The following is a 24,226-nucleotide window of genomic DNA, read 5'->3' as shown; positions in this document are numbered from 1 at the left end:
CATACTGGGAGCACTGGTAGAACTGGTCCAAGACTCAAGAGCACTGGGAATACTGGTAGCACTGGTCCCAGGCCTGGTAACACCGGGAGTACTGGGAGCACTGGTGGCAGGCCTGGGACACTGGTCTCACTGCCCACACTGGTGGCACTGGTGCCAGACCTGCCTGCACTGGTGGCACTGGTAACACTGCCCACACTGGTGCCAGGCCTGCCTGTATGTGTGGCACTGGTAGCACTGGTGGCACTGCCCGCACTGGTAGCACTGGTGGCACTGGTTGCACTGCCTGCACTGCCCACACTGCCTGCACTGGTGCCAGACTCGCCCATACTGGTAGCACTGCCGGCACTGCCCGCACTGCTCGTACTGGTGCCAGGCCTGCCTGTACTGGTAGCACTGCCAGCACTGCCCGCACTGGTAGCACTGCCTGTACTGCCTGTACTGCCCGCACTGCTCGCACTGGTACCAGGCCCGCCTGTACTGCCTGTACTGCCTGCACTACCCGCACTGGTACCAGGCCCGCCTGTACTGGTAGCACTGCCCGCACTCCTCGCACTGCCCGCACCGGTGCCAGGCCCGCCTGTACTGGTAGCACTGCCCGCACTGCCTGTACTGCCTGTACTGCTCGCACTGCCCGCACTGCTCGCACTCCTCACACCGGTGCCAGGCCCGCCTGTACTGGTAGCACTGCCCGCACTGCTCACACCGGTGCCAGGCCCGCCTGTACTGCTCGCACTGCCCGCACTGCTCACACCGGTGCCAGGCCCGCCTGTACTGGTAGCACTCCTCGCACTGCCCGCACTGGTACCAGGCCCGCCTGTACTGCTCGCACTGCCTGCACTGCCCGCACTCCTCGCACTCCTCGCACTGCCCGCACTGGTACCAGGCCCGCCTGTACTGCCTGTACTGCCTGTACTGCTCGCACTCCTCGCACTGCCCGCACTGCTCACACCGGTGCCAGGCCCGCCTGTACTGGTAGCACTGCCCGCACTGCCTGTACTGGTAGCACTGCTCGCACTGCTCGCACTCCTCGCACTGCCCGCACTGCTCACACCGGTGCCAGGCCCGCCTGTACTGGTAGCACTGCCTGTACTGCTCGCACTGCCCGCACTGCTCACACCGGTGCCAGGCCCGCCTGTACTGGTAGCACTGCCCGCACTGCCTGTACTGGTAGCACTGCTCGCACTGCTCGCACTGCCCGCACTCCTCGCACTGCCCGCACTGCTCACACCGGTGCCAGGCCCGCCTGTACTGGTAGCACTGCCTGTACTGCCCGCACTGCCCGCACTCCTCGCACTGCCCGCACTGCTCACACCGGTGCCAGGCCCGCCCGTACTGGTAGCACTGCCTGTACTGCCTGTACTGCTCGCACTCCTCGAACTCCTCGCACTGCTCACACCGGTGCCAGGCCCGCCTGTACTGCTCGCACTGCCTGTACTGCCCGCACTCCTCGCACTCCTCGCACTGCCCGCACTGCTCACACCGGTGCCAGGCCCGCCCGTACTGGTAGCACTGCCTGTACTGCCCGCACTCCTCGCACTCCTCGCACTGCCCGCACTGCTCACACCGGTGCCAGGCCCGCCCGTACTGGTAGCACTGCCTGTACTGCCTGTACTGCTCGCACTCCTCGCACTGCCCGCACTGCTCACACCGGTGCCAGGCCCGCCTGTACTGGTAGCACTGCCTGTACTGCTCGCACTGCCCGCACTCCTCGCACTGCCCGCACTGCTCACACCGGTGCCAGGCCCGCCTGTACTGGTAGCACTGCCTGTACTGCCCGCACTGCCCGCACTCCTCGCACTGCCCGCACTGCTCACACCGGTGCCAGGCCCGCCCGTACTGGTAGCACTGCCTGTACTGCCCGCACTGCTCGCACTGCCCGCACTGCTCACACCGGTGCCAGGCCCGCCCGTACTGGTAGCACTGCCTGTACTGCTCGCACTGCTCGCACTGCCCGCACTCCTCGCACTGCCCGCACTGCTCACACCGGTGCCAGGCCCGCCCGTACTGGTAGCACTGCCTGTACTGCCCGCACTGCTCGCACTGCCCGCACTGCCCGCACTGCTCACACCGGTGCCAGGCCCGCCCGTACTGGTAGCACTGCCTGTACTGCCCGCACTGCTCACACTGCCCGCACTCCTCGCACTGCCCGCACTGCTCACACCGGTGCCAGGCCCGCCTGTACTGGTAGCACTGCCTGTACTGCCCGCACTGCCCGCACTCCTCGCACTGCCCGCACTGCTCACACCGGTGCCAGGCCCGCCCGTACTGGTAGCACTGCCTGTACTGCCCGCACTGCCCGCACTCCTCGCACTGCCCGCACTGCTCACACCGGTGCCAGGCCCGCCTGTACTGGTAGCACTGCCCGCACTGCCCGCACTGCCCGCACTCCTCGCACTGCCCGCACTGCTCACACCGGTGCCAGGCCCGCCTGTACTGGTAGCACTGCCCGCACTGCCCGCACTCCTCGCACTGCCCGCACTGCTCACACCGGTGCCAGGCCCGCCTGTACTGGTAGCACTGCCTGTACTGCCCGCACTGCCCGCACTGCCCGCACTCCTCGCACTGCCCGCACTGCTCACACCGGTGCCAGGCCCGCCTGTACTGGTAGCACTGCCTGTACTGCCCGCACTGCCCGCACTGCCCGCACTCCTCGCACTGCCCGCACTGCTCACACCGGTGCCAGGCCCGCCTGTACTGGTAGCACTGCCTGTACTGCCCGCACTGCCCGCACTCCTCGCACTGCCCGCACTGCTCACACCGGTGCCAGGCCCGCCTGTACTGGTAGCACTGCCTGTACTGCCCGCACTGCCCGCACTCCTCGCACTGCCCGCACTGCTCACACCGGTGCCAGGCCCGCCTGTACTGGTAGCACTGCCTGTACTGCCCGCACTGCCCGCACTCCTCGCACTCCTCGCACTGCCCGCACTGCTCACACCGGTGCCAGGCCCGCCTGTACTGGTAGCACTGCCTGTACTGCCCGCACTGCCCGCACTGCCCGCACTCCTCGCACTGCCCGCACTGCTCACACCGGTGCCAGGCCCGCCCGTACTGGTAGCACTGCCTGTACTGCCCGCACTGCCCGCACTCCTCGCACTGCCCACACCGGTGCCAGGCCCGCCTGTACTGGTAGCACTGCCTGTACTGCCCGCACTGCCCGCACTCCTCGCACTCCCCGCACTGCTCACACCGGTGCCAGGCCCGCCTGTACTGGTAGCACTGCCTGTACTGCCCGCACTCCTCGCACTCCTCGCACTCCCCGCACTGCTCACACCGGTGCCAGGCCCGCCTGTACTGGTAGCACTGCCTGTACTGCCCGCACTGCCCGCACTCCTCGCACTGCCCGCACTGCTCACACCGGTGCCAGGCCCGCCTGTACTGGTAGCACTGCCTGTACTGCCCGCACTGCCCGCACTCCTCGCACTCCCCGCACTGCTCACACCGGTGCCAGGCCCGCCTGTACTGGTAGCACTGCCTGTACTGCCCGCACTCCTCGCACTCCTCGCACTCCCCGCACTGCTCACACCGGTGCCAGGCCCGCCTGTACTGGTAGCACTGCCTGTACTGCCCGCACTGCCCGCACTCCTCGCACTGCCCGCACTGCTCACACCGGTGCCAGGCCCGCCTGTACTGGTAGCACTGCCTGTACTGCCCGCACTGCCCGCACTCCTCGCACTGCCCGCACTGCTCACACCGGTGCCAGGCCCGCCTGTACTGGTAGCACTGCCTGTACTGCCCGCACTGCCCGCACTCCTCGCACTGCCCGCACTGCTCACACCGGTGCCAGGCCCGCCTGTACTGGTAGCACTGCCTGTACTGCCCGCACTCCTCGCACTCCTCGCACTCCCCGCACTGCTCACACCGGTGCCAGGCCCGCCTGTACTGGTAGCAACTGCCTGTACTGCCCGCACTGCCCGCACTCCTCGCACTGCCCGCACTCCTCACACCGGTGCCAGGCCCGCCCGTACCGGCCGCCCCGGCCTGAGGGGCCGCACGCTCCGCCCCGTCGGCGCTGCGCAGGCGCAGTGCGGGTGCGGCGGTCGGGACGGGAGGCGCCGCTCCGGCCGGGTCGTGGCGGCGGCGGCGGCGCGGTGGCGCCCCCCGTCGGCCCGGGGGTCCGTGCCGCCCCGTGCCGTGCCGTGCCGTGCCGTGCCGTCCGCCGGCGCCGCCGCCAGGAGCCGCCGCCATCTTGTCACCCCCAGCGGAGGGGAGGCAGCGCCCCTCCCCGCACCGCCGGGCCGCGGCGCTCGGCCAGGTAGGCCCCGGCCCCGGCCCCGGCCCCGGCCCGACCGGTGAGGGGACAGCGGGGGCGTCGGGAGGGGGTGGGGTGGGGTGTGTGATGGGGGTGAGAGTGGGGGTGAGAGGGTGGGGGAGGGGTGGGGGGGGTGGATGGTGAGGGGGGGGGGGTGTGAGGGGGTGAGGTGGGTGTGGGGGTGTGAGGGGGTGAGGTGTGTGTGGGGGTGTGAGGGGGTGAGGTGTGGGGGGGGTGTGAGGGGGTGAGGTGTGTGTGGGGGTGTGAGGGGGTGAGGTGTGTGTGGGGGGTGTGAGGGGGTGAGGTGTGTGTAGGGGTGTGAGGGGGTGAGGTGTGTGTGGGGGTGTGAGGGGGTGAGGTGTGTGTGGGGGTGTGAGGGGGTGAGGTGTGGGGGGGGTGTGAGGGGGTGAGGTGTGTGGGGGGTGTGAGGGGGTGAGGTGTGTGTGGGGGTGTGAGGGGGTGAGGTGTGTGTGTGGGGTGTGAGGGGGTGAGGTGTGTGTGGGGTGTGAGGGGGTGAGGTGTGTGTGGGGTGTGAGGGGGTGAGGTGTGTGTGGGGGTGTGAGGGGGTGAGGTGTGTGGGGTGTGAGGGGGTGAGGTGTGTGTGGGGTGTGAGGGGGTGAGGTGTGTGGGGTGTGAGGGGGTGAGGTGTGTGTGGGGGTGTGAGGGGGTGAGGTGTGTGGGGGTGTGAGGGGGTGAGGTGTGTGTGGGGGTGTGAGGGGGTGAGGTGTGTGGGGGGTGTGAGGGGGTGAGGTGTGGGGGGGGTGTGAGGGGGTGAGGTGTGTGTGGGGGTGTGAGGGGGTGAGGTGTGTGTGGGGGTGTGAGGGGGTGAGGTGTGGGGGGTGTGAGGGGGTGAGGTGTGGGGGGGGGTGTGAGGGGGTGAGGTGTGTGGGGGTGTGAGCATGATGGGGTGGAAGTGCCGGTGTGAGCGTGGGGCTGGGGTGTGAGCGTGGGGGGGGAGTGCGTGCGTGTGTAATGGTGAATGCGGTGGTGTCTGAGTGCGGGGGGGGAGCGTGTCAGGGGAGTGTGGTGGGGCGGGGGTGTCAGTGCAGCTGGGGGGAGCGGGGGGTGTGGGGGCTGGGCGAGTGTGTCAGGGGAGCGGGGGGGGTGTGAGTGAGGGTGAGCGTGATGGTGGGGGTGGGTGTGGGGTGGGGGTGAGCGTGGGGGTGTGGGTGAGCGTGGGTGTGTGGGTGCTGGTGGGTGTGTGGGTGAGCGTGGGTGTGTGGGTGAGCGTGGGTGTGTGGGTGAGCGTGGGTGAGCGTGGGTGTGTGGGTGCTGGTGGGTGTGTGGGTGAGCGTGGGGGTGTGGGTGGGTGTGGGGGTGTGAGTGAGGGTGAGTGTGGTGATGCGCCAGTGAGGGACTGTGGGGGTGGGGGTGCTGGTCTCTATGTACAGGTGGGGGTGAACACGGGGGTGGGGATGACTGGGGGGGGGGGGGTGTGCGTGGGGTGTCTGAGGGTGAGTGTGGGGCAGGGCAGCAGGGTGTGGGGGGGACAGACCGGGGGTGCTGGGTGTGCAAGAAGGGGGTGTTGAGGGGTACAGCAGTGTGGGAAGGGGCTCACTGTGGGGGGCACCTCATGAGCAACACCCCAAGGGGCTCTGGTGTGCCCAGCTGTGGGGGTGTGTGGGTGAGCCCAGCTGTGGGGGTGTGTGGGTGTGCCCAGCTGTGGGGGAGTGTGGGTGTGCCAGCTGTGGGGGAGTGTGGGGCTGGGTGTGCCAGCTGTGGGGGTGTCTGGGTGTGCCCAGCTGTGGGGGTGTCTGGGGCTGGGTGTGCCCAGCGGTGGGGGTGTGTGGGTGTGCCCAGTTGTAGGGGTGTGCAGGGCTGGGTGTGCCAGCTGTGGGGGTGTGTGGATGTGCCCAGCTGTGGGGGTGTGCGGGGCTGGGTGTGCCAGCTGTGGGGGTGTGTGGATGTGCCCAGCTGTGGGGGTGTGCGGGGCTGGGTGTGCCAGCTGTGGGGGTGTGTGGATGTGCCCAGCTGTGGGGGTGTGCGGGGCTGGGTGTGCCCAGCTGTGGGGGTGTCTGGGTGTGCCAGCTATGGGGGTGTGCAGGGCTGGGTGTGCCAGCTGTGGGGGTGTGTGGATGTGCCCAGCTGTGGGGGTGTGCGGGGCTGGGTGTGCCCAGCTGTGGGGGTGTCTGGGTGTGCCAGCTGTGGGGGTGTCTGGGTGTGCCAGCTATGGGGGTGTGCGGGGCTGGGTGTGCCAGCTGTGGGGGTGTGTGGGTGTGCCAGCTGTGGGGGTGTGCAGGGCTGGGTGTGCCCAGGCGTGCAGGGCCATGTGGGAGGGGGGCCTGTCCCACTGCCGGCCCCCGTTCCTGAGGGCTTCGCTCAGGCGCCGTGGGGCAGGGCTGTGGGGCAGGGCGTGGCGTGGGCAGCGGTGTCCGACACCGTGGGGTCACTCCTGTCCTGTGCGGGTGACGCGGCGACCCAACGCGTGTGTCGGTGCTGGGGTATCACAGGGGGATGCGAGGAAGGACGGGCAGCTGGTGCTGCTGCCTGTGCTGCCTGCGCCTGCCTGCGCCTGCCAGGCCCCACGCATCCCCAGCCCCACCGTAGGCATCGGTGATGAATTTTTTAAAGCGTTTCCCTTAGGACACGCCAGTCTCTGCCGACGGTAAGCCATGAAACCGGCTGCCGTCCCGAGAAATGCTGGCGAAGCCGATGTGAGGGAGAGAGCGCGGCAGTGTTTCTGGCAGTTGTGGGGTCGCACCGTGTGCCGGGGGCTCTCCCGATGGGTGCCGCGCCGTGGGTCTGCGGTCTCGCCGGCGTTCCCAGCTGGCCGCAGGAGATGCCAATGGGACATCTGTGCCGTTGTCGCGGGTTTCAGCCGATTCCTCCTCTGAAATCCTCCTGTTTATTCCGGCCACCTTGAAACTCACTGCGTCATGCGGGGACGTCTAAATTTAGGATATCGACCCCTTGCTGTTTCCCCTCCTCCCCCACGCCCGGCGTTAACCAAACTCGCTCTCCTGGCGGCACCCGCTTCCCGCGGCTCTTTGGAGAAAATCTTCGGCATCGGGACGTGGCGGGGGCGATGCCAAAACTCTGCGGGCGACTTGCGCGGCTCCGGTTCCTTGAGGACGGGAGGGGGGTTTGTATCGCTGCAGGCCGCTGGGGCGAGTGGAATTGTGGTTGAAAACACGGCAGGGAGAGATGTGAGGATGAGGAGGCAGAGGCGATCGGCCCCACGCTGGTGCCTGCCTGCCTGCACTCCTGCCTGCTGCGATCTGGCATTTGAGCCTTTTTCCCTGCTTTCCCGCCCGAAGCAGAAGGGGTTTGGGCGCTGGGTGCGTGTCCAAAGGGGGAACCAAGCGGGGAAGGGTCTGGAGCACAAGTCTGGTGGGGGAACTGGAACAGGACGGGAGGAAACGGCCTCCAGTTGTGCCGCGGGAGGTTCAGACGGGAGCTCAGGAAACATTCCTTCACCCCCAGGGCTGCCAAGCGCTGGAACAGGCTGCCCAGGGCAGCGGTGGAGTCACCGTCCCGGGGGGATTGAAAAGCCGCGTCGATGTGGTGCTTGGGGACATGGGTTAGTGGTGGGCTGGGCAGGGCTGGGGCAGCGGTTGGATCCCTCACCTCAAGGGGCTTTTCCAGCCCCGACGACTCGACGGTTCCGTGGGCCTGCGGGAGAGGGGACACGGTTCCTCGTCAGGAACGGGCTGGCGATGAGATTTGTGTGCGGAGTCAGCGGAGCCCACCCTGTGCTGGCAAACGAGCCCTTTCACCCTAAACCGCTGCCTTCCCAGCTCTTCGCTGCTCTGGGTTTGGATGTAGCGGAGCGATCGCAGCAATATAATTGAATCAGTACGTTAACGAGCGCCTGGCTCAAGAGGCTTCCCTGTCGGAGGATGACAAAGGGCACGGCTGCCTGGGCACACAGGAATGCCGGGTCTGTCTCTCCGTGCGCTTGTGCCAGCGCCGGGATTTCAGGCCGGAAACCTGAGCCGGCCACGGTCGTCCAGCTCGGCTGCGGAAACGATTTCAGGCCAGACTGCACCCAGACTTGCATCCCAGCCCAGCAGAGCTGCGCCCGGACCCACATCCCGGCCCAGCCAAACTGCGCCCAGACCCGCATCCCGGTCCGGATGGACCGCGTGGCCTCAGGTGAAGATGCAGGCAATACCTGGGCAGGGCGCCCTGCCCGCACTGCTCTGCCTGCACCGCGCCTTCAGCGTAGATGCGTTAGCGGCGGGTTGGAGGGAGGAGACGTGCCCTTCCTTGCAGCCACGGGGCTGGAGACGCGCTGGCCGGGACCAGGGCGCCCTTGGGATTAAGCTCAATCGGCCTTTTTCTGCCTGTGGCAAAAAATTTTGTCACCGCGAGGCTGAAAGCTGTAGCCTGACAAAACTTGTTTTGGGACAAGGGGAAGGGAGCCGGCGGGGGGGGGACAGGGCAGGGAGCCTGAAATTTTAGAATAATTTGGGCTAAACCAGGGGCTCTGAGGCCACAGCCCCCGTGGCTGGTCCTTTAGGGGACAGGACTCACTTGTCCCCGTGGACTCTGCGTTTGGAGTAGGGTGTCCTGGCCCTGTCCCCGTCCCCGCATCGGCCAGGCCGGTGCGGGGTTAGAAGCTGGGGGGTCGGGTGCGCCGTTTGCAGAGGTGACGAGCTCTGGTTGGCCGCTGAGCTTCCCAAGGTGGGGGGTTACGGTCTTCTCCTGGGGCGGGGGTTGAAATTGCCCGGCGAGGGTTTGCCCCGTACCCCTGTAACCCGCCGGTGCCGAGGAGAAGCTTTGGCTTGCCTGGACACAGGTCTGCCCTGCTTCCTCTGCCCACCTCGTCCCGCTACGGATTTCAGCCTTAGCCGGCTGCTCCCGCGGCGCTTGCTGGGCTTTTCCAGGGGTGCCAGCCCGGTCCCCGTGAGCCATCCCTCCCATCAGCGCGGAACTCGGGCCCTGCCATCCCCTGGCAAGGGAGCGCCGAGCCTCAGGGACAGGAATTATACCTGGAATTTACTGCACTGGTTGATTTTTTTTAAAAAAAAAGCCGCGGCCATTGTAAATGTATTTAGTTGCTCAGAGATCCCTTTACGTGGGAGAAGCGGGACATGTCAGCCCAGCGCGGCGGCTGGGAACGGGAGGAAAATCGTTGTCTGTCCCCGCCGGCTGGATCTGGTGCGGATCCCTCACTCTCGTGTTGGATATCGGCCCCGGATCCCTCTGACGAGCAAACGCGCTTCTCCGTTTGCAGGTCACCCTCCATTTCCCGAACCGCGGGGCAGGGATCTCCCTGCTCTTCCCTGCTCCGTACCGTGCCGGGGAGCTGGAGAGGAGCTGGGAGCCAGAGCGATGGGCCCCATCAGAGAGGCCGCATCTCTCCTGCGAACATCTGTCCTTGCTTTCCCTCTGTCGCTGCCTAAAGCAGATTTTCGGCAGTGGCCTCGGCATCCGGAAGCATCCACAGTCCAGGGATCTCCTTCAGGATTTCCCTGGATGGCCCCGGCTCTCTGCGACGCTCCCGGCTTTCCGGCCAAGCTGACGTTCCCACTCGTACCCTCGTCGTTCCTCCAGCGTGTTTCCATCCTCGGCCTGTTCCCAAATCGCTGTTTTCCTCCTTTCTCCCTTGCACGGTGTGTGGACGATGCCCCCGAGAACACCTCTAATGTGTCGATGGGTTTAACGGAAGATGTGGAGTTGATTTCTTTCCCTCTGTGCTTATTAAAATCCCCCCGGAGAGCGGCCCCGACACCTCCTGCCCCTTATTAAATCAGAGAAATCCCTGTTTACAGACGTTTCTTTCACCTGCAGCTCCTCAGGATGTTTTCAGCCTCCGCAGCCTGTGGGTTTACACCGTGTGACGGTGAAGGTGCTGCCGAGCTCCAGCCGGAGCCTGGCGTTGGCTGCCCCAAATCCCCCGTATCCAGCGGGATGCCAGCTGTCTGGATAACCCCGTGCCGGAGGTGTTGCCGGCAGCACGGCCGGGCTGCGCCGTGCAGAGTTCCTTGGAGCGGATGGAAAGTGGGAGCACGCTTTGGTCGATAACCGGCTGAAATAGGAGGCGGCGGCGGGTTTTCCTCCATCCTCCCCTCTGCCGGCAGCCTGCCCTGGAGCCGAGCGGAGAAGCCGGGCTTTGGGGTTGGATGTGGAGCTGCGTCCAGCCCGGCTCTTGTCTCCAGGCTGCTTCTGTCCTCTCGGTCCGGAGCTTTCTCGTTTGGGTTCGCCGCGTTGCTCCGGGTTGTTCCCCAGAGCCGAAAGTTTGGGCATTAAGCTCTTGCTCTCCGTGTCTGCGTGCTCGGTTTGCTTTTCTCTGCTGCCTTCTCCCGGAATCCCGATGGCTGCGAGTTCCTCCAGTGCCGCGAAGGCGCGTGGCTTTTCCCAGAGCCCAAAAGCCACGGTGCTGGCCAAGGAGTCTAACCGGTGGGAAAAGCCCAGAACACAGGGATTCGGAGAGGGGAGGCCACCTCTGAGGAGCGCAGGGGGGTTGCCGTGGGCCAAGGGGACCGGTGCCATCCTGGGGGCGGCTTCTGGCTTCCTTGGGGGTGACGGCGGCCTCGGCCTCGCCTGGGGGTACGGGCACCTGGCCGGGGGCTGCGAGGTGGCGGCAGGGTCCCCGTGGAAGTGTGGGCACGGGGGGGATGCTGCGGGGGATGCTGGTGGTCCGTGGGACCACGGCCGGCGCGGGGTTTCTCCCACCTGGGTCTGTTTCTGAGCCGGGTTACTTGATGGGGTGGTGGGGCGGGGGACACACACGGTGACCCTCACCCCCTTGTCCTGAGGGATTCGGGGGGACAGTGGGGGGGCCGTGTCTGTGCCGAGGGGAAGGGGCCTGTCCAGGCAGGGATGCTGCCTGTTCTGCCCGCGTTTCGTCAGAGGGCGGTTTAACCAGCGTCGGGGGGGGGGGGGCGGGCCTTTCATCTCGGCACCCCTCCCGTAATGCTCTCACGTTCCGGTTGCGCTGCCGAGAGAAGGAGGGAGGGATGGTGCCCAGCGCTCCCAAAAAAAGATGAAGGGCAGGCGCCACCCTTTTAGAGAGGGACCAAACGCTTCATCCCACTTGCGGTTGTTATTTCAGTTTAAAAATCCTCAACCCATTGCTTCCTGCGGAGAGGAGCTGGGAGCGAACTCCGCGATGCGGAAACACGGGGAGCCGGCGAGCTGCTGCCGGTGGTTTTGAGTTAAAATCAGTAAAAACAGGAAGCCCAAGAAGCCCCCGGCTGCAGTTGACATCTCGGAGACCCGGGATGCGCGGAGCTGAAAGCTGCCTGAGAGCGCGCTGCTTCCGTTAAAGCCTTTAGAGGGGGAAGAAAACCCCAAACCCCTGAAATTAGCACAGAACAGAGGTTGAGTTTTTTTTCCTGAGCTCTTCAGGTTAAAAATATTCAAAAAGTGGGGCAGGATGACGGGATTCCTGCCTTATTTCCCCAACCTCACGTGTGAAAGCCTCAGGCGGCGGAGAACGTGCCACGGGGAGCGAGCACTGCTTCGGCCGGAGGGGAGATCACCGGCTTCGGCACGTAAGCGATGTCGCAGTGGATGGGAGCGGGGAAACGCTCCCCGCGGAGCCTCCTCCTGCCCCGGGCTCGTTAGTCGCCCATCTGATCGTTTTCCACGCGTCACGGGTGGGTTTCCCCTGCGTGGAGCAGAGGGTCGTGCCGAGCCTGCGGTGCTGTGACCGTAAGCTCGGCCTCTGCCTCCTTCCCCGAGGAAGGTTCCTGCTATTTTTTTCTCCCTCTCTAACGTCTCTGCGGTCGTTCTCTTCTCCCCGTCAGCACTTTTCACCCCGATTTCACAACGCCAGCGATGCCGCAGCAGAAATGTCACCTCTCCGCTGGAGTCGGCCTTGCCAGCGGGCCCGATCCTGCCCGCTGCCGGCCTTGAGTGTTCTGCGTTCGCCCCGGCGCTACGGGAGGATAAATGGGAACGCCGCGTCCGCCGACAGCGTGTTCTCTTTGAAGTCATCGGCCTTGGCTCTTCCTTCGCCCCAGCCTCCCGCTCCGGTCTGTTGGGAGCGTGTGCTCTTCCCGCTGTGCCTCTGCCGGGATGTCTGCGGGGTGGGGGGGGGGGCAGAACACCAGGATATTCTTTCTGCCTCCAAATAACTTTCTTTTTGCTCTTTGCTGAGCAGAACGTCTTCGTTTTCACCACCAGGCTCTACGTGCACACCATTTCACTGACTGGTTACAGATGGGACCTGGTGGTTTTTTCCGTTTTCGGTTTCTGAGCGGTTTTTTTTAACCTCCCCACCCTCCGCAAACCCTGCTCGGGGCCGCAGGGTCCTGGCTGGGCTGGTGGAGCCCGTTAACCTGGCAGAAATCTCCCTTTTTTCCTGGTCGATGAGCTCCGCTCACCCCTGTTGTGTCGGGCAGCGGAGGACAGCAGCCTTTGCAGCGGCAGAGGGGCCCGATCCTGTCCGTCTGAGCCCCAGCTCCGCTCGCAGCTTGCAGGCAGCTGCCTCCCCGCTGGCTCTGTACCAGCTGGGCAGCATCTACCTTTGGAGACGCTTTATTAACCCTCGCGGAGGATATTAAAAATGCAAAAGCGCCGTCTAAACGCGCGGTGCTCCTTGCTGGCCAGAGCTCGTATTGATTTAGAGACTCGCCGACTGTGCTGCGACGGGGCTTGTGGCTGATTTTGCCTCAGCAAGAACAGAACCCGGGCTGCTGTGTCAGAATATTTTCTATTTTGGGTGCAAGACCGACTGCAAGGCTTGGTTTCCCACTGCCGTAGGAGGACGGGGGACAGCGAGAGGACTGCCGGGCATCTGACAGCTCAGCACCGTGTCCTGCCGTCTCTTGGCAGGGGGAGAGCCGGGGTTTCGGTACCCGCCCGTGTTCTTCGGCCAAAATATTTCCTCCACGGCTGCGTATCCCCTTTCCCCTCCCGGGTGCTGCCCGAGGAGGGGGAGCAGCTGCCTGGCTCCCAGCCGGACTCGTGACCCTCTCCTCCACGGCACATTTCACCGCCCGGTTGTGCCCGGAGGGTTCCGGCTTGCCGGCGCGTAGCGGGAGCTGCCCCGCTGCACGTACCGGAGGGGCTGCCGGCAAGAGCAGAGAGAGCGTGCGGTCTTGCCGGGGCCGGTGGGCTCGCGTGCGGTCTTGCCGGGGCCGGTGGGCTCACGTGTGGTCTCACCGGGGCCGGTGGGCTCCTGGAGAGCTGCTGGTGTAGCGAGTCGGGGTCTCGCTGCGGGATCCACACGGCTCATGTTGTCCCTGGTCGTCGGGGGATGGAAGATCTCTGTCCCCCGTGTCCTTGGGGAGGTGACAGGGTTTGGCGTGGGGCTCCTCAGCCTCTGCCGGGGCCGGCTCTGACCTCTGCTCGTCCCGGGCGCCCAGAGCTGCCTCCGTCCCCGCCGGTGCCCGGGGAGAGGCCCAGTGCAGCCGGTGGAAGGAGTCGAGCCGGTGCCATTGCCGTTGAGGTGAACGGGGGGAAATTCCCGGGGGATTTGAGAGCCAGGCCGGCTGTCTCGACGGCTGCTCCTTCAGCAAAGCCGCCGCTGCGTTTTGGGTCTGCGCTGCCTTCCTGGTGGGCTGAGCTCCCTTCCCCATCCTGGACAGACCCTCTTCCTCCGTGTGCGCGTGTATCCCAGTGCCGTGGAGTTCGGCACTGCCAGCGTTTCCTGTCGGCATCTCCATTTGACCGTTTTCCTCCCGTTGGGGACGCAGGCTCAGGCCAAAACCAGCGGGCCGAGGACCTGGTGGTGCTCGCTCCTAACTGCGGCAGGGCTGCCGGAGAGCAGAGGGGGGTTTCTGCCCCTGGCTGAAGCGTCCCCCCGGGGTGGGCAGAGCAGTTTTGGGGTGGGGGGGGAAGAGGCGGGAAGGAGAACCCCGGATCCTGCTTCCCAGCAGGTCGGCGGCCGCCTCCCGCCCGCCCTCGCTTTCTGCAGCCCCCGCTCCGCTCGGGTTCGCTCGGCAGCCCCGACGCGCTCCCCCCCTTTCCCCTGTTCCTCTGACAAGTGCCTTGGTCTCACCCCAACTCATGTGTGTTTGTGTTTTTAGGGTGATTGAGGTACTGCGCCTCTGGCCGTGGAAGCATGTCGGGGCCAGTGCCGAGTCGGGCCAGGGTCTATGCAGACGTGAACACTCAGAGACCCCGCGAGTACTGGGACTACGAGTCGCACGTCGTGGAATGGGGGTACGCCTGGGAGATAGGAGGGGGACCTACGCCAGGGCCCGTGCGGGGACGAACGCCCCGGCCGAAGGCAGGAGGGCAGGTCGTGGAACCTCCGTTCCCGCCGCGGTGCGAAGGGCCGGCACCCAGCGGATCGTTGGAACCGGCGGTTTGGTTTTTTTTTCCCGGTGGGAAACGGGGGCCCCGATTCCCAGGGAGCCCTGGGCTGGAGCCTGCGGCTCCTCGGCAGCTTGCAAGTGGAGCCGCTTCCATTTGAGCGGTTAAAATAGAGCTGGGTGCCTGGCTTAATTAAGCAAGTGCTTAATTAAAGAAGCGTGATGAGGGTTTGGGGTTTTTTTATCGCTGGGAAGGAAGGATAAGTGGCAAAAGCGAGCTGTCTGTCCCCGGGGCGCCGATGGGAATAACGGGGAGCAACGTCGGGAAGCTCGGGAACGGTCCTGGAGCGTTTGAAAGGCCAAAGGCAAAAGTCTCGTGACTTTTTTTTTTTTTTTTGGAGTTCCCCTGAGGATTTGAGTCTCTGAGAACTCGAAACGAAGACGACCAGTTGATTGTTTTATACGGCGACGGGCTGGGCAAAGGGGCCAGCTTTGACTTCTCAGGTATTAATGTAGCGCTCGTCAGCAAGAAACGCTCCCCTGCACGAGAGCGTCTTCCTTCCCGAGCCGTACGCCCGGCTCTTCGGGCCGAAGGAACGCTGCCCGCCAGGGAACGGAGCCCGCTCTTTGTGCGGTAGTTGTGGTTCAAATCCATAAAATAAGAAGTCCTTTATCTGAGGCCGCTGAGCCAGCCGGTGCCTGGGCACCGGGGAGGCTGCTGGGGGCTGCGGGCGGCAGCCGTCGGGGGGTCGCTGCCGGATTAGGAGCCCTCCCCGGTGCTCTCCCTCCTCTCTGCCCTAACGCCGGTGGCTGGTACCGGTGACGTCGAAAGGAAAAGCTTTTTATCTGCTTCCAAATCCCCGGCAGAGCCCTGAGGAACCTTCAGGTTCTCCAGGATGGGAATTCCACGTCTTCCGCGAGCATCTCGGGCTGGTGGTTTTGCTTTTCTCCACCCAAGCGACCCTTGCAGTCGCTGTTCTCCCTCACGCTGACCCCGAGCCTTCCCGTCCGGTTCCTAGCGAGGACGAATTAATCCGCCCCGTCTGTAACGCGTGCTTTGCCGCGCTCCCTTTATTCGCATTTGCCGAGCGTAACCTTAGGTTAAGGAGCGAAGCAGCCCGGCGCGGTCGGGGTTCCAACCCTCCTTCTTTTCCTCGAGGTGCTGACAAGTCATCTCCCGTATCGTCTCTGGTAATTAGCAATTTGTGAAGTCAAGCTTTCCAGCCTGTAATTCCCTTTCTTTCCTCGACTTGTTTATCCTTATCAAATCCCCGGAGGCCCTCTGCCTTCCTCGGCGTAGCAGAAATAATTGCCGATACTTCTTCAGTCCCCTCAGGTGACTTTGGTTAGACTTTAGCGGATTTGAATACGTGGTGGGGGGTGTTTATGGGTAAGAGGTGGTTTATTTTCTTCTGATTTCTCGTCCGGAATATTTATTTTTACAAATCCTTGGGCATGCGAGATCCTTTACGCCCCTCTACAAAGGAGGGGTCCTGGGGGGGGATCTTTGTGCCGGGTATTTTGCCGCAAATGAACTGGTGGTGGGCTCTGGAGTTTCAGAGAACCAGTCCTTGCAGCCCACCGCCCCCTCTGCCCGACAGAGGAGAGGGAAAGGTGGAAAGGCAGCGTCTCCGCACGACCCGGAGCAGAGCTAAGGCTGGGAGGGAGCGTATCAGCCGGCGGTGGGAGGCGGCAGAAGCGTTTTCGGCGTGCCGGAAGGGTTTACCTACAGGACGTGCAAGTGGTTTTGGGGGGGGGGGGGGGTGGTGTCTCTTCCCCGAGCTCCCCGTGACGCCTGCGAGGTCCGGTGGCCATCTCCACGTGGAAAGTGCTGAGCCAGCGCACTGCCGCCCGTGCTGCCGGCAGCGCAGCGGTGCTCGCCGGTCGGTTTGCGCGCTGCTCTGCGGTGGCAGCTGCTTCTCTCCGGCCCTGGGCACGGCGGTACGTTGCTGGCGCGCTCGGTTTTGAGCCGGGCCTAATCTCTTCATCTCGCGTTTCTCTGTTTCCCCGACAGCAACCAAGATGACTATCAGCTTGTACGGAAACTCGGCCGCGGCAAATACAGTGAAGTCTTTGAAGCCATCAACATCACCAACAACGAGAAAGTGGTTGTGAAGATCCTCAAGGTAGGTGTGTTTGCTCACCCTGTTCTTCCTCTGCTGATGCTTCTGCGGCTTCCGGGGACTACGGACGCTTTGGGATGTTTTGGGATGCTTTTCGTCCCGGGACGGAGCGAGCTCCCCAGAGCTAACGGCATCCTGACGGACAGGCAGCTGGCAGTCCTGCTTCTCCAGCCTTCTGACGCTCACGGAACATGTTTAGGCTCGTCAGCTTGCGGCAGCGAGCTAATTTCTGTGGTGTTGCCAAGCCACGTGTAATTAGAGCCTGCAGGATACGCGAATTATAACGTGTGGGGACGATCTTCAGGATGTTGTGAGAGAAACGGCGAAGGTGGAAGGAGCCCCCACAGAAATACACGCTAAGAAAAGCTCGGGGCAGGTTACGAGCGAGAACGGGAGAAATGTCCTCGTTATTGTTCCTGCCCGGCGTCTCGCCCAGCCGGTGGCGGAGAGGCAGAAAGCTGCCGGGAAGGCAGAAGGAGCGTCCCGTCATCGGGGGCGGGAGACAGACCCCAGGTCAGCTTCAGGCTCTCCGCACGCGTCCAGAGCTGGCTCTGCAGGCGCGGGGGGCTTCTCCGGGCTGGGGGCCGCGGGTCCGGCAGCGCTGAGGAGTCACGCAGACATGGACGGAGCTAGAGCCGTTTCCCTGGGCTGTGCTTTTCTTGGGTAACTGTTTCCAAAGTTTCCATCAGAAGATTTAACCCGGGACTTGAAGAAACGAAGCTCGCTCTTTAAACCCTGTCATTTTCTTCGCCGTGTACAGCCCGTCGTGCCGGAGCGGCCAGAGAGGTCTGTCTGCTGGTAACCGGCTCTCGTTTTCTCTTTTCTCAGCCTGTGAAAAAAAAGAAGATCAAACGTGAGATTAAGATCCTGGAGAATCTCCGAGGGGGCCCCAATATCATCAGCCTGCTGGACATAGTGAAGACCCCGTGGGTGAGGACGGGGAAGGGGCAGCTCTGACACCCAGGGTGTGACGGAAAGTCCTCGGGCGCCCGTAAAAGTCTCTCTCTGAGCTCTGAAATCAGCCCAGGGGTTTCTCTGCGCGCGTTCCCCGGTCAGAGCGCTGCTGAGACGGTAGGAATGGGAAGGAGAGATTTCTGGCCGATGCGGCAGCAGCAGGCGGAGGAAGGCTGCGCCTCCAGCGCTGTCTTCTCCCAGTCCCCGAAAAAAGCGGCCGGGAGCAAGGGGACCGTCTTCTCCCCGGTGGGTCGCCTGGCTTTGCAACCGCCCTGGTCCTGCGCGGCAAAGCCAGGCCGCTTCCTCGTGGCCTGTGCGAAGGCCGAGGAGGAGGAGGAGGAGGAGGATGGGCGGCAGCAAACGGGGGTGAACCCAGCGGCTGAGTGACGGTTGTGCCGTCATCAGAGCAGTTGGGCACAGGGAGGTTTTCCTCCGCCGTCGGGCCTGGGTGCTCCGCACCCCCAAAATCCTCGAGGGGACAGAACGATGTTTCCTTCATGGCGTTTCCCGGTTCTTTCCCAGGAGCGGCTTTTCCGTCTGTTGTCGGGATGTCCCGCTGCCCCCGACAGTTCCTGATCCGGCCGGCGTGATCCGGGCGGGACCGCCGGTTCGGGGCTGCCAGGCAGGGGACAGGCAGCGAGTTCGGGCAGCGAGTTCTAGCTCGCACCGCGCTCATAAACCAGACCTGGAGAGCTCCCTGGCTTCCCCCTCGCCCGCACCCAGCTCTGCTGGTCCCCGCTGCGCTCTGCTGCCCTGAGGAAGGCTAAACAGCTCTCTTCTTTTCTCTCCCTCTCTGGACGCGCCGTGGCTGTCCTGCAGTCCCGCACGCCTGCCCTGGTTTTCGAGCACGTCAACAACACGGATTTCAAGGTGAGCGACCGCCGCCGTTGCAGACGCCCGCTGATGGTGCGTCTGGGAGGGCAGAGCAGGCATCGCACCCTGCCTGCCGGAGGGATTCCCGACCCGCTCCGTCACCGTCTCGCAGCGGGGAGGGAGCGGTTCTCTGTTTCAGAGGCACGCGGCGGCACAGAAAGGGCCGGCATCGCCGTCTCAGAGCGGCCGGGGGATCTGGGGCCGTGGCCAGCTGGGTTTTTCGCGGTTACGGGCAGAGCCAGGGGCAGAGCGCTCGTGTTAGGGACTGTCCCCGAGTCTCCTCTCTGCCACGCCGCTCCAGCAGCTGGCCGTCACGGGCTCGTATTCGCAATCTGGCGTTGGCCAATTTTCAGGCTGAAATGTTGGATTAGTTGAGCCTCGCCTCGCGTCGCCGGAGCCTGGGCTGAGATGAGGAGGGGTGTTGAGATGGGCTGTAGGAGTTGGGAAACCAGCAGCTGCTCTGCCGGCGGCTGCTCGGTTCTGTTTTCAGCGAGCAGTGAACGTGCTCCGAGTCCCGATATCACCCTTTTCCCACCCAATCCTCGTCCCCAGGGCTTGTCTTCGGGCGGTCTCGGGGAATTGCTCTCTGCTCTCGGGGTTTTGCGAGGGCGGCGAGGCGTGCTCTCTCATCCTCGTCCCCCGTCCTCAGGATGGGAAACTGAATCCTTCCTCGGTGGGGCCGTGGAGGTCCCTGGTCCCCTCCTGGGCGGGAGCGGGGAGGGCACGCACCCGCGGCGAGGGCCGGGGAGCCAGACCGAGACTCTGGTTCCTCCCTGCGCTGTGCCAGTGGTTCCAGGTGGGGAAATTCGGGGTGCGAAGCTGCCTCTTGGTGCCACTGGGCCCCAGTTTCGGCTCCACGAGCGTCTGTTCTGCGCCGGCACAGGCGGCTGGTGCCGGTGGATAAACGTGTTGTGTTTTGTCAGCCTCTCTCGTCTTCCTTCTCGCAGCAATTGTACCAGACGCTCTCCGATTTTGACATACGGTTCTACATGTACGAAATCCTAAAGGTGAGCTCCTGGGGAGGGCTGGGAAATCCACGGTCCCTAAAAAAACAATCCTCACTCCAGCAGAGACCTGCTGCTAAATCTGCCCCGGGGAATCTGCGCGTAGGAGTGGGAGGCAGAGAGCGGAGCTTGTTTGGCTACTCAGCCCTGCTGGACCGTTGCCCAGCTGTCCACACGGGATGGGTTCTTGGGCCGTCGCACGAGGGGAGGCTCCGAGTGCGAGGGCACCGCGTCCTTGAGAAGCAGAAGCCATGTTCTCTATCATCTCGTTTAGTATTTATCGACGGCAGCGTCCCGTCTGCAGGGTTTGGGTCAGAGCAGGCGCCGCGAGGAGACGACGAACCTTTACACGAGGTTTCCGCCGGCACGGCGTCTCCTCCGGCGGGGTTGGAGCGGGAGATGGGGTTTGCCTCCCTTCTCTGCCCGATCCCGCTGCCTCCTCGCGTCTGACGGCGGCCGTTCTGTCCGCAGGCGCTGGATTACTGTCACAGCATGGGCGTCATGCATCGAGACGTCAAGCCACACAACGTCATGATTGATCACGAGCACAGAAAGGTACGGCAAGCATCCCGCTCCCTGGGGAAAAGGGAGATGCCGCGCGGCAGCGCCGGGATGGTTCTCTCTGCCCGGATCTGCCTCTTGGAGGGGAGGGGATCCGCCACGCCGTGCCGGTTAGCTGCTGCGGTTAATGCCGCGTGGTTCTGCCCGTCTCTGGCAGCACCTGTACTCCCGAGCCCGTATGAAGGCAGGAGAACATCGCCTTTAAATCCCAGTCGACCCCGGTTAGATGTGGGCCCCGGCAGACCCCGGCGCGGGGAGGCGGGGGGGGGGGTTGCTGAATTTGCAGCTGTTTGTTTGGAAATACAGGCGGCCGTAAAACCCCCCACCTGCATCCAGTAAACTCCTTTTATTTGCCACCTGCTTGGGGCTTGTAAATGTAACTCCAGATTTTTTCCAGCACCTCTGTAACAGCTGGGACCTCAAATAAAACGCACTTCAAAAAGGCGCCTGCTCGCGTGGCGGGGGGGGAGGCTGGGCGTCTCCCGGTGGCACCGGCAAAGCCGGTGAATGCCCCCGTTATCGCACCGGAAAGGGGCTGAACCCCCCCCCGCCGGTGCCGTGCCCTTTGAAACCTTCCTCCTTGTCGCAGCCTGGCACGGCCCTGTGCCTGACCGGCTGCCTTTTGTGGTAACCGCCGTGCTCGCAGGCGTCGCGGCGCAGCCAGCCTCTCCAGATTAACAGCAACACCCCTGGAGAGGCTCTTTGTGGACGGCAGATACCATATACACACACACACACACACCTCTCTCGATTTTCATACGATTTCTGGCGTAGGCCAACCAGGGAAATGTGGCTTAGGTGTGTTTCCTATACGGTAGCTGTAAAGCAGCCTGAAAGCCGTAATTAGAGAGGAATTTTTCCCGATTTGCTGTCAGAGAGGAAGGCAGCGCTGCCCCGGTTCCACGGGGATTGTCCTAGGCCTGGCATTGCTCGGTATTAACGACCTGGCGCGTCGTCCGCAGGTTTAACGAACAGAGCTGGGGCAGGGAGGGGGCTGCGTGTCCCCTGGAGTTCAAAGTTTGAAACAAAGACCTGAAAAACGGGGTGAAATCCTTCCCCCACACACCCCGAGATGCTCCTGTCACCTCCTCCCCCTCGACCCTGGTGTGGCCACCGCCGTGGCACGGCACCGCTGCGGCTGAGAGCCGCTGGCGGCTGCAAGCGGCGGGTTCGGGGTTGCGAAGGCGTGAGGGGCGGCTCTGGGCCGGGGCTGCGGGGTCCCTCTTGGACGCGTCCTCTCTCCCCTTCTCCTCCAGCTGCGCCTGATCGACTGGGGGCTGGCAGAGTTCTACCACCCCGGCCAGGAGTACAACGTGCGGGTGGCGTCGCGGTACTTCAAGGGACCGGAGCTCTTGGTGGATTACCAGGTACGTCCCGGCACGGCCGACAGCGGAACCTGGCTGTGGAGACGCAGGCCGGCGGCTGCGGCGTCCCCGGGTTCGCTCCTGGCCGTCGGGTTTTTCCGGGGACAGCCCGGCTGCCTTGGTGGCTGCTCGGCGTCGTTTTTTTCCTGCCCGTGAGCGATGAGACCACGTGCAGTTCAGGCTCTGACCCTGAAGCCTGCGTTGGAGACGGTGGAGCTGCCGGCTGCGGTGCCGGAACCTGCCGGCTCTCTGCCGTTCCCCTCGGCGCGTATTTCCCCCCCCGGCTGGCGGTTCCCAGCGCTTCGCTGAGCTCCCCCCTCTCGCCCTTTCCAGATGTACGACTACAGCTTAGACATGTGGAGCTTAGGCTGCATGCTGGCCAGCATGATCTTCCGGAAAGAGCCCTTCTTCCACGGCCACGACAACTACGATCAGGTGAGCCGCAGGGCAGGGGAGCCAAGCACTGGTTTGTACTGGGAGGCGCTGACAGGAGCCGTCACCCGCCCGAGGGAGGGGGATGTAGCCGCGGTGCAGCTCGGGAGCCGGTTCGGTTACTCCAGACATTGCTGCTGCTGCCACAGTGGGTTGACGGGACGTGGATTTGGAGCTGGCCGGTAGTTCCCAGTCGTACCAGCAGCAAACGCCGCCGTGCCCGGCCGGCCCCGAGCCCCACTGCAGCCCCGGGGAAGGGCCTGCGGCGTCCTGGGCTGTGGGGTCCTGTGGCTGTGGGAGCTGGGGCTTGCGGGCTCTGGGGTTTGTGGGCTCTGGGGTTTGTGGGCTCTGGGGTTTGTGGGAGCTGGGTGCTCCCCACTGCGTCTGCCTTCGGGGTGAGGTGGAGGAATCGGGCTCCGCTCCAGCTCTGGAATGCCGGTCCTGGAGCGCGGCACAGCTCCGGCACAGCTCCGTGCGCCTTCCAGCTGCCCCAGGGAAGGAGCGCGAGGCCGTGCCTTTGCTTTCCACCCTGGGGAGGGCCGGGAACGCATCCTTCCCCGGCCACAGAGCTCCGCTGAGCTGTGTCCTCGCTGGGAGACCCCCAGGGCCTGCGGGGGTGCGGCAGGAACCCCGTCCTGCCATCGCCCTCAGTGTTGCTCCCCACCCCCCCCACCCCGCCTTTTGCCAGCTCGTGCGCATCGCAAAAGTGCTGGGGACGGAGGATCTGTACGACTACATCGACAAGTACAACATCGAGCTCGATCCCCGCTTCAACGACATCCTCGGCAGGTGGGTGGGCGGCAGCCGGGGAGCCCTCCCCCTCCCCCAAATCCTCCCTCGCGGCAGCCTGGCCTCGCTCCTCCGGCAGCAAACTGGCCCGACGCCGGTTGGACCGGCCGTGGTGTCCCACGTCTGGGCGCAGAGCTGGGGGGGGTGGGGGGCGGCGCAGGAGGTGAGCTCGAGATACCGGCGGCAGGGCATGGTGCTGATGCAGCTCTCCTCCTCCTCCTCCTCCTCCTCCTCGCAGACACTCGCGGAAGCGGTGGGAGCGCTTCGTGCACAGCGAGAACCAACACCTCGTCAGCACCGAGGCGCTCGACTTCTTGGACAAGCTGCTGCGCTACGACCACCAGACGCGACTGACGGCCCGGGACGCCATGGAGCATCCCTACTTCTGTACGTCTGCCCGCACCCCTGCCCGCACCACCTCGGGGCTGCCGTGTTCCCCACCCTGCCCAGCACCACCCCGACACTTCTCCCGCTCCTCCTGCGCCGCCCGCAGTGCAGCTCCGTCCCTGCCGCTGCCTCTCTGTGCCCATCCACCCCCCCCCAGCCCCCGCGGCGCCGCTGCTCCGTCTGGGGGAGTCTGGGGGCTTTCGGCGTGCGGAGAGCCCTCGCTGACACCCCTTGCCTCCCCCCTCTGCCCCGCAGACCCCATAGCAAAAGACCCGGCGAGGATCGGCACCTCGGCTGGACTCTCGGCCAGTAACACGCCCGTCAGCTCCTCCAGTATGTTGGCGGGTGAGTGCCCGGCCCGGCGGGGGTTCGCCGGGGACCCCAGGGCTGAGAATCGCCGGCTCCGAGCTCTCCCGCTGACCCTCTCGCTCGCTCTCTCTCCCTCCCCGGCGCAGGTATTACCTCGATGTCCGCGTCGCAGCCCATCGGCAGCCTGGCCGCGTCACCCGTCATCGCCTCTCCCAACGCTTTGGGCTCACCGGTCCCCGCCGCAGCTGGTGTGCAGCCCTGAACTCGCCTCTCTGCCGCCACGGTCCCGCAGCGCCGAGGCCGGTGCCGCGCCTGCCTTCTGCCCCTCCCGCCCCGCAACAGGCGCCAGCGCCGGCCCACCGCCGGCAGCCCCTGCCCAGAGGCAGAAATGGGGTGGGGGCACCCTGGAGTTTTATTTTTATTTGTTGAATATGGGGGGGGGGAAGGAAAAAAGAAAAAAAAAGAGCAAAACTGTGTAGATTCCTTTTTTTTTTTTTTTCTCTGTGCAGTAACACTATCGCGCTCCGGCGCCGGACCAAGGCTGCTCTGTTGTGTCTGTGCGGGGTAGGGCCTGAGCCACGCGCCGCTCAGATCATGGTTAGTGATGCGACTACAGTGTAGAAATCTAAAATGAAGAATAAAATTTATTTTCTATGTCCCTAACAGGACAGCGGGAGCAGCAGCTTCTTCTTGGGGGGGTGGTGGAGGCATCATGCGTTGGGGGGGGGGGGGGGGTCCTACACCCCTAAAGTGGCTTCTTGGGACACACCCCCCCCCCGAAACCTCCCCCAGCAGCGCAGAAACAAGGCTGGGGCCAGGCATGGAAAACAAACAAAAAAAGACACTTTAATCATTCAGATTTTTGACAGATACAATCTCAAGGGTTAAAAAGTGGCTGAGCGAGACCAGAGCGAGCCGGCAGGCAGCAGCAGGTCCCGGCAGCGAGAGGGCAGGGCCGCAGCACCTGCCTGCACGGGCAGCTGCCCGGGGGAGAGGAGCAGGCAGGGCTGACGGCCACCTCCGGCGGTGC

The 24,226-nt window shown here is 64.4% G+C and overlaps 1 protein-coding gene across 5 annotated transcripts in view; it reads left to right on the top strand.

The window, feature by feature from the left end:
- Positions 1-23,859, top strand: part of LOC142600269 (casein kinase II subunit alpha-like) — a 170,977-nt gene extending 147,118 nt beyond the window's left edge. The window contains exons 1-13 of one of the 5 annotated variants that reach the window (XM_075743018.1): positions 4,125-4,252; positions 14,173-14,308; positions 16,415-16,526; positions 17,352-17,453; positions 18,297-18,347; positions 19,298-19,357; positions 19,826-19,909; positions 21,172-21,282; positions 21,613-21,714; positions 22,400-22,500; positions 22,739-22,887; positions 23,143-23,232; positions 23,343-23,859. In XM_075743018.1, the coding sequence (XP_075599133.1) occupies positions 14,208-14,308; positions 16,415-16,526; positions 17,352-17,453; positions 18,297-18,347; positions 19,298-19,357; positions 19,826-19,909; positions 21,172-21,282; positions 21,613-21,714; positions 22,400-22,500; positions 22,739-22,887; positions 23,143-23,232; positions 23,343-23,458 (1,179 nt within the window). In that variant the 5' untranslated portion in view covers positions 4,125-4,252; positions 14,173-14,207 and the 3' untranslated portion in view covers positions 23,459-23,859. Of the gene's footprint in view, positions 1-4,059; positions 4,290-14,172; positions 14,309-16,414; positions 16,527-17,351; positions 17,454-18,295; positions 18,348-19,297; positions 19,358-19,825; positions 19,910-21,171; positions 21,283-21,612; positions 21,715-22,399; positions 22,501-22,738; positions 22,888-23,142; positions 23,233-23,342 lie in introns of those variants that run through there. The other 4 variants (XM_075743019.1, XM_075743022.1, XM_075743021.1 and 1 more) reach the window with 4 other exon arrangements.
- The last annotated feature ends 367 nt before the right edge of the window (positions 23,860-24,226 follow it).

The sequence above is a fragment of the Balearica regulorum genome, chromosome 2 (genome assembly GCF_011004875.1).
Source record: "Balearica regulorum gibbericeps isolate bBalReg1 chromosome 2, bBalReg1.pri, whole genome shotgun sequence".
NCBI classification, from domain to species: domain Eukaryota; kingdom Metazoa; phylum Chordata; class Aves; order Gruiformes; family Gruidae; genus Balearica; species Balearica regulorum.
This window is presented reverse-complemented; position numbering and strand designations above follow the sequence as displayed.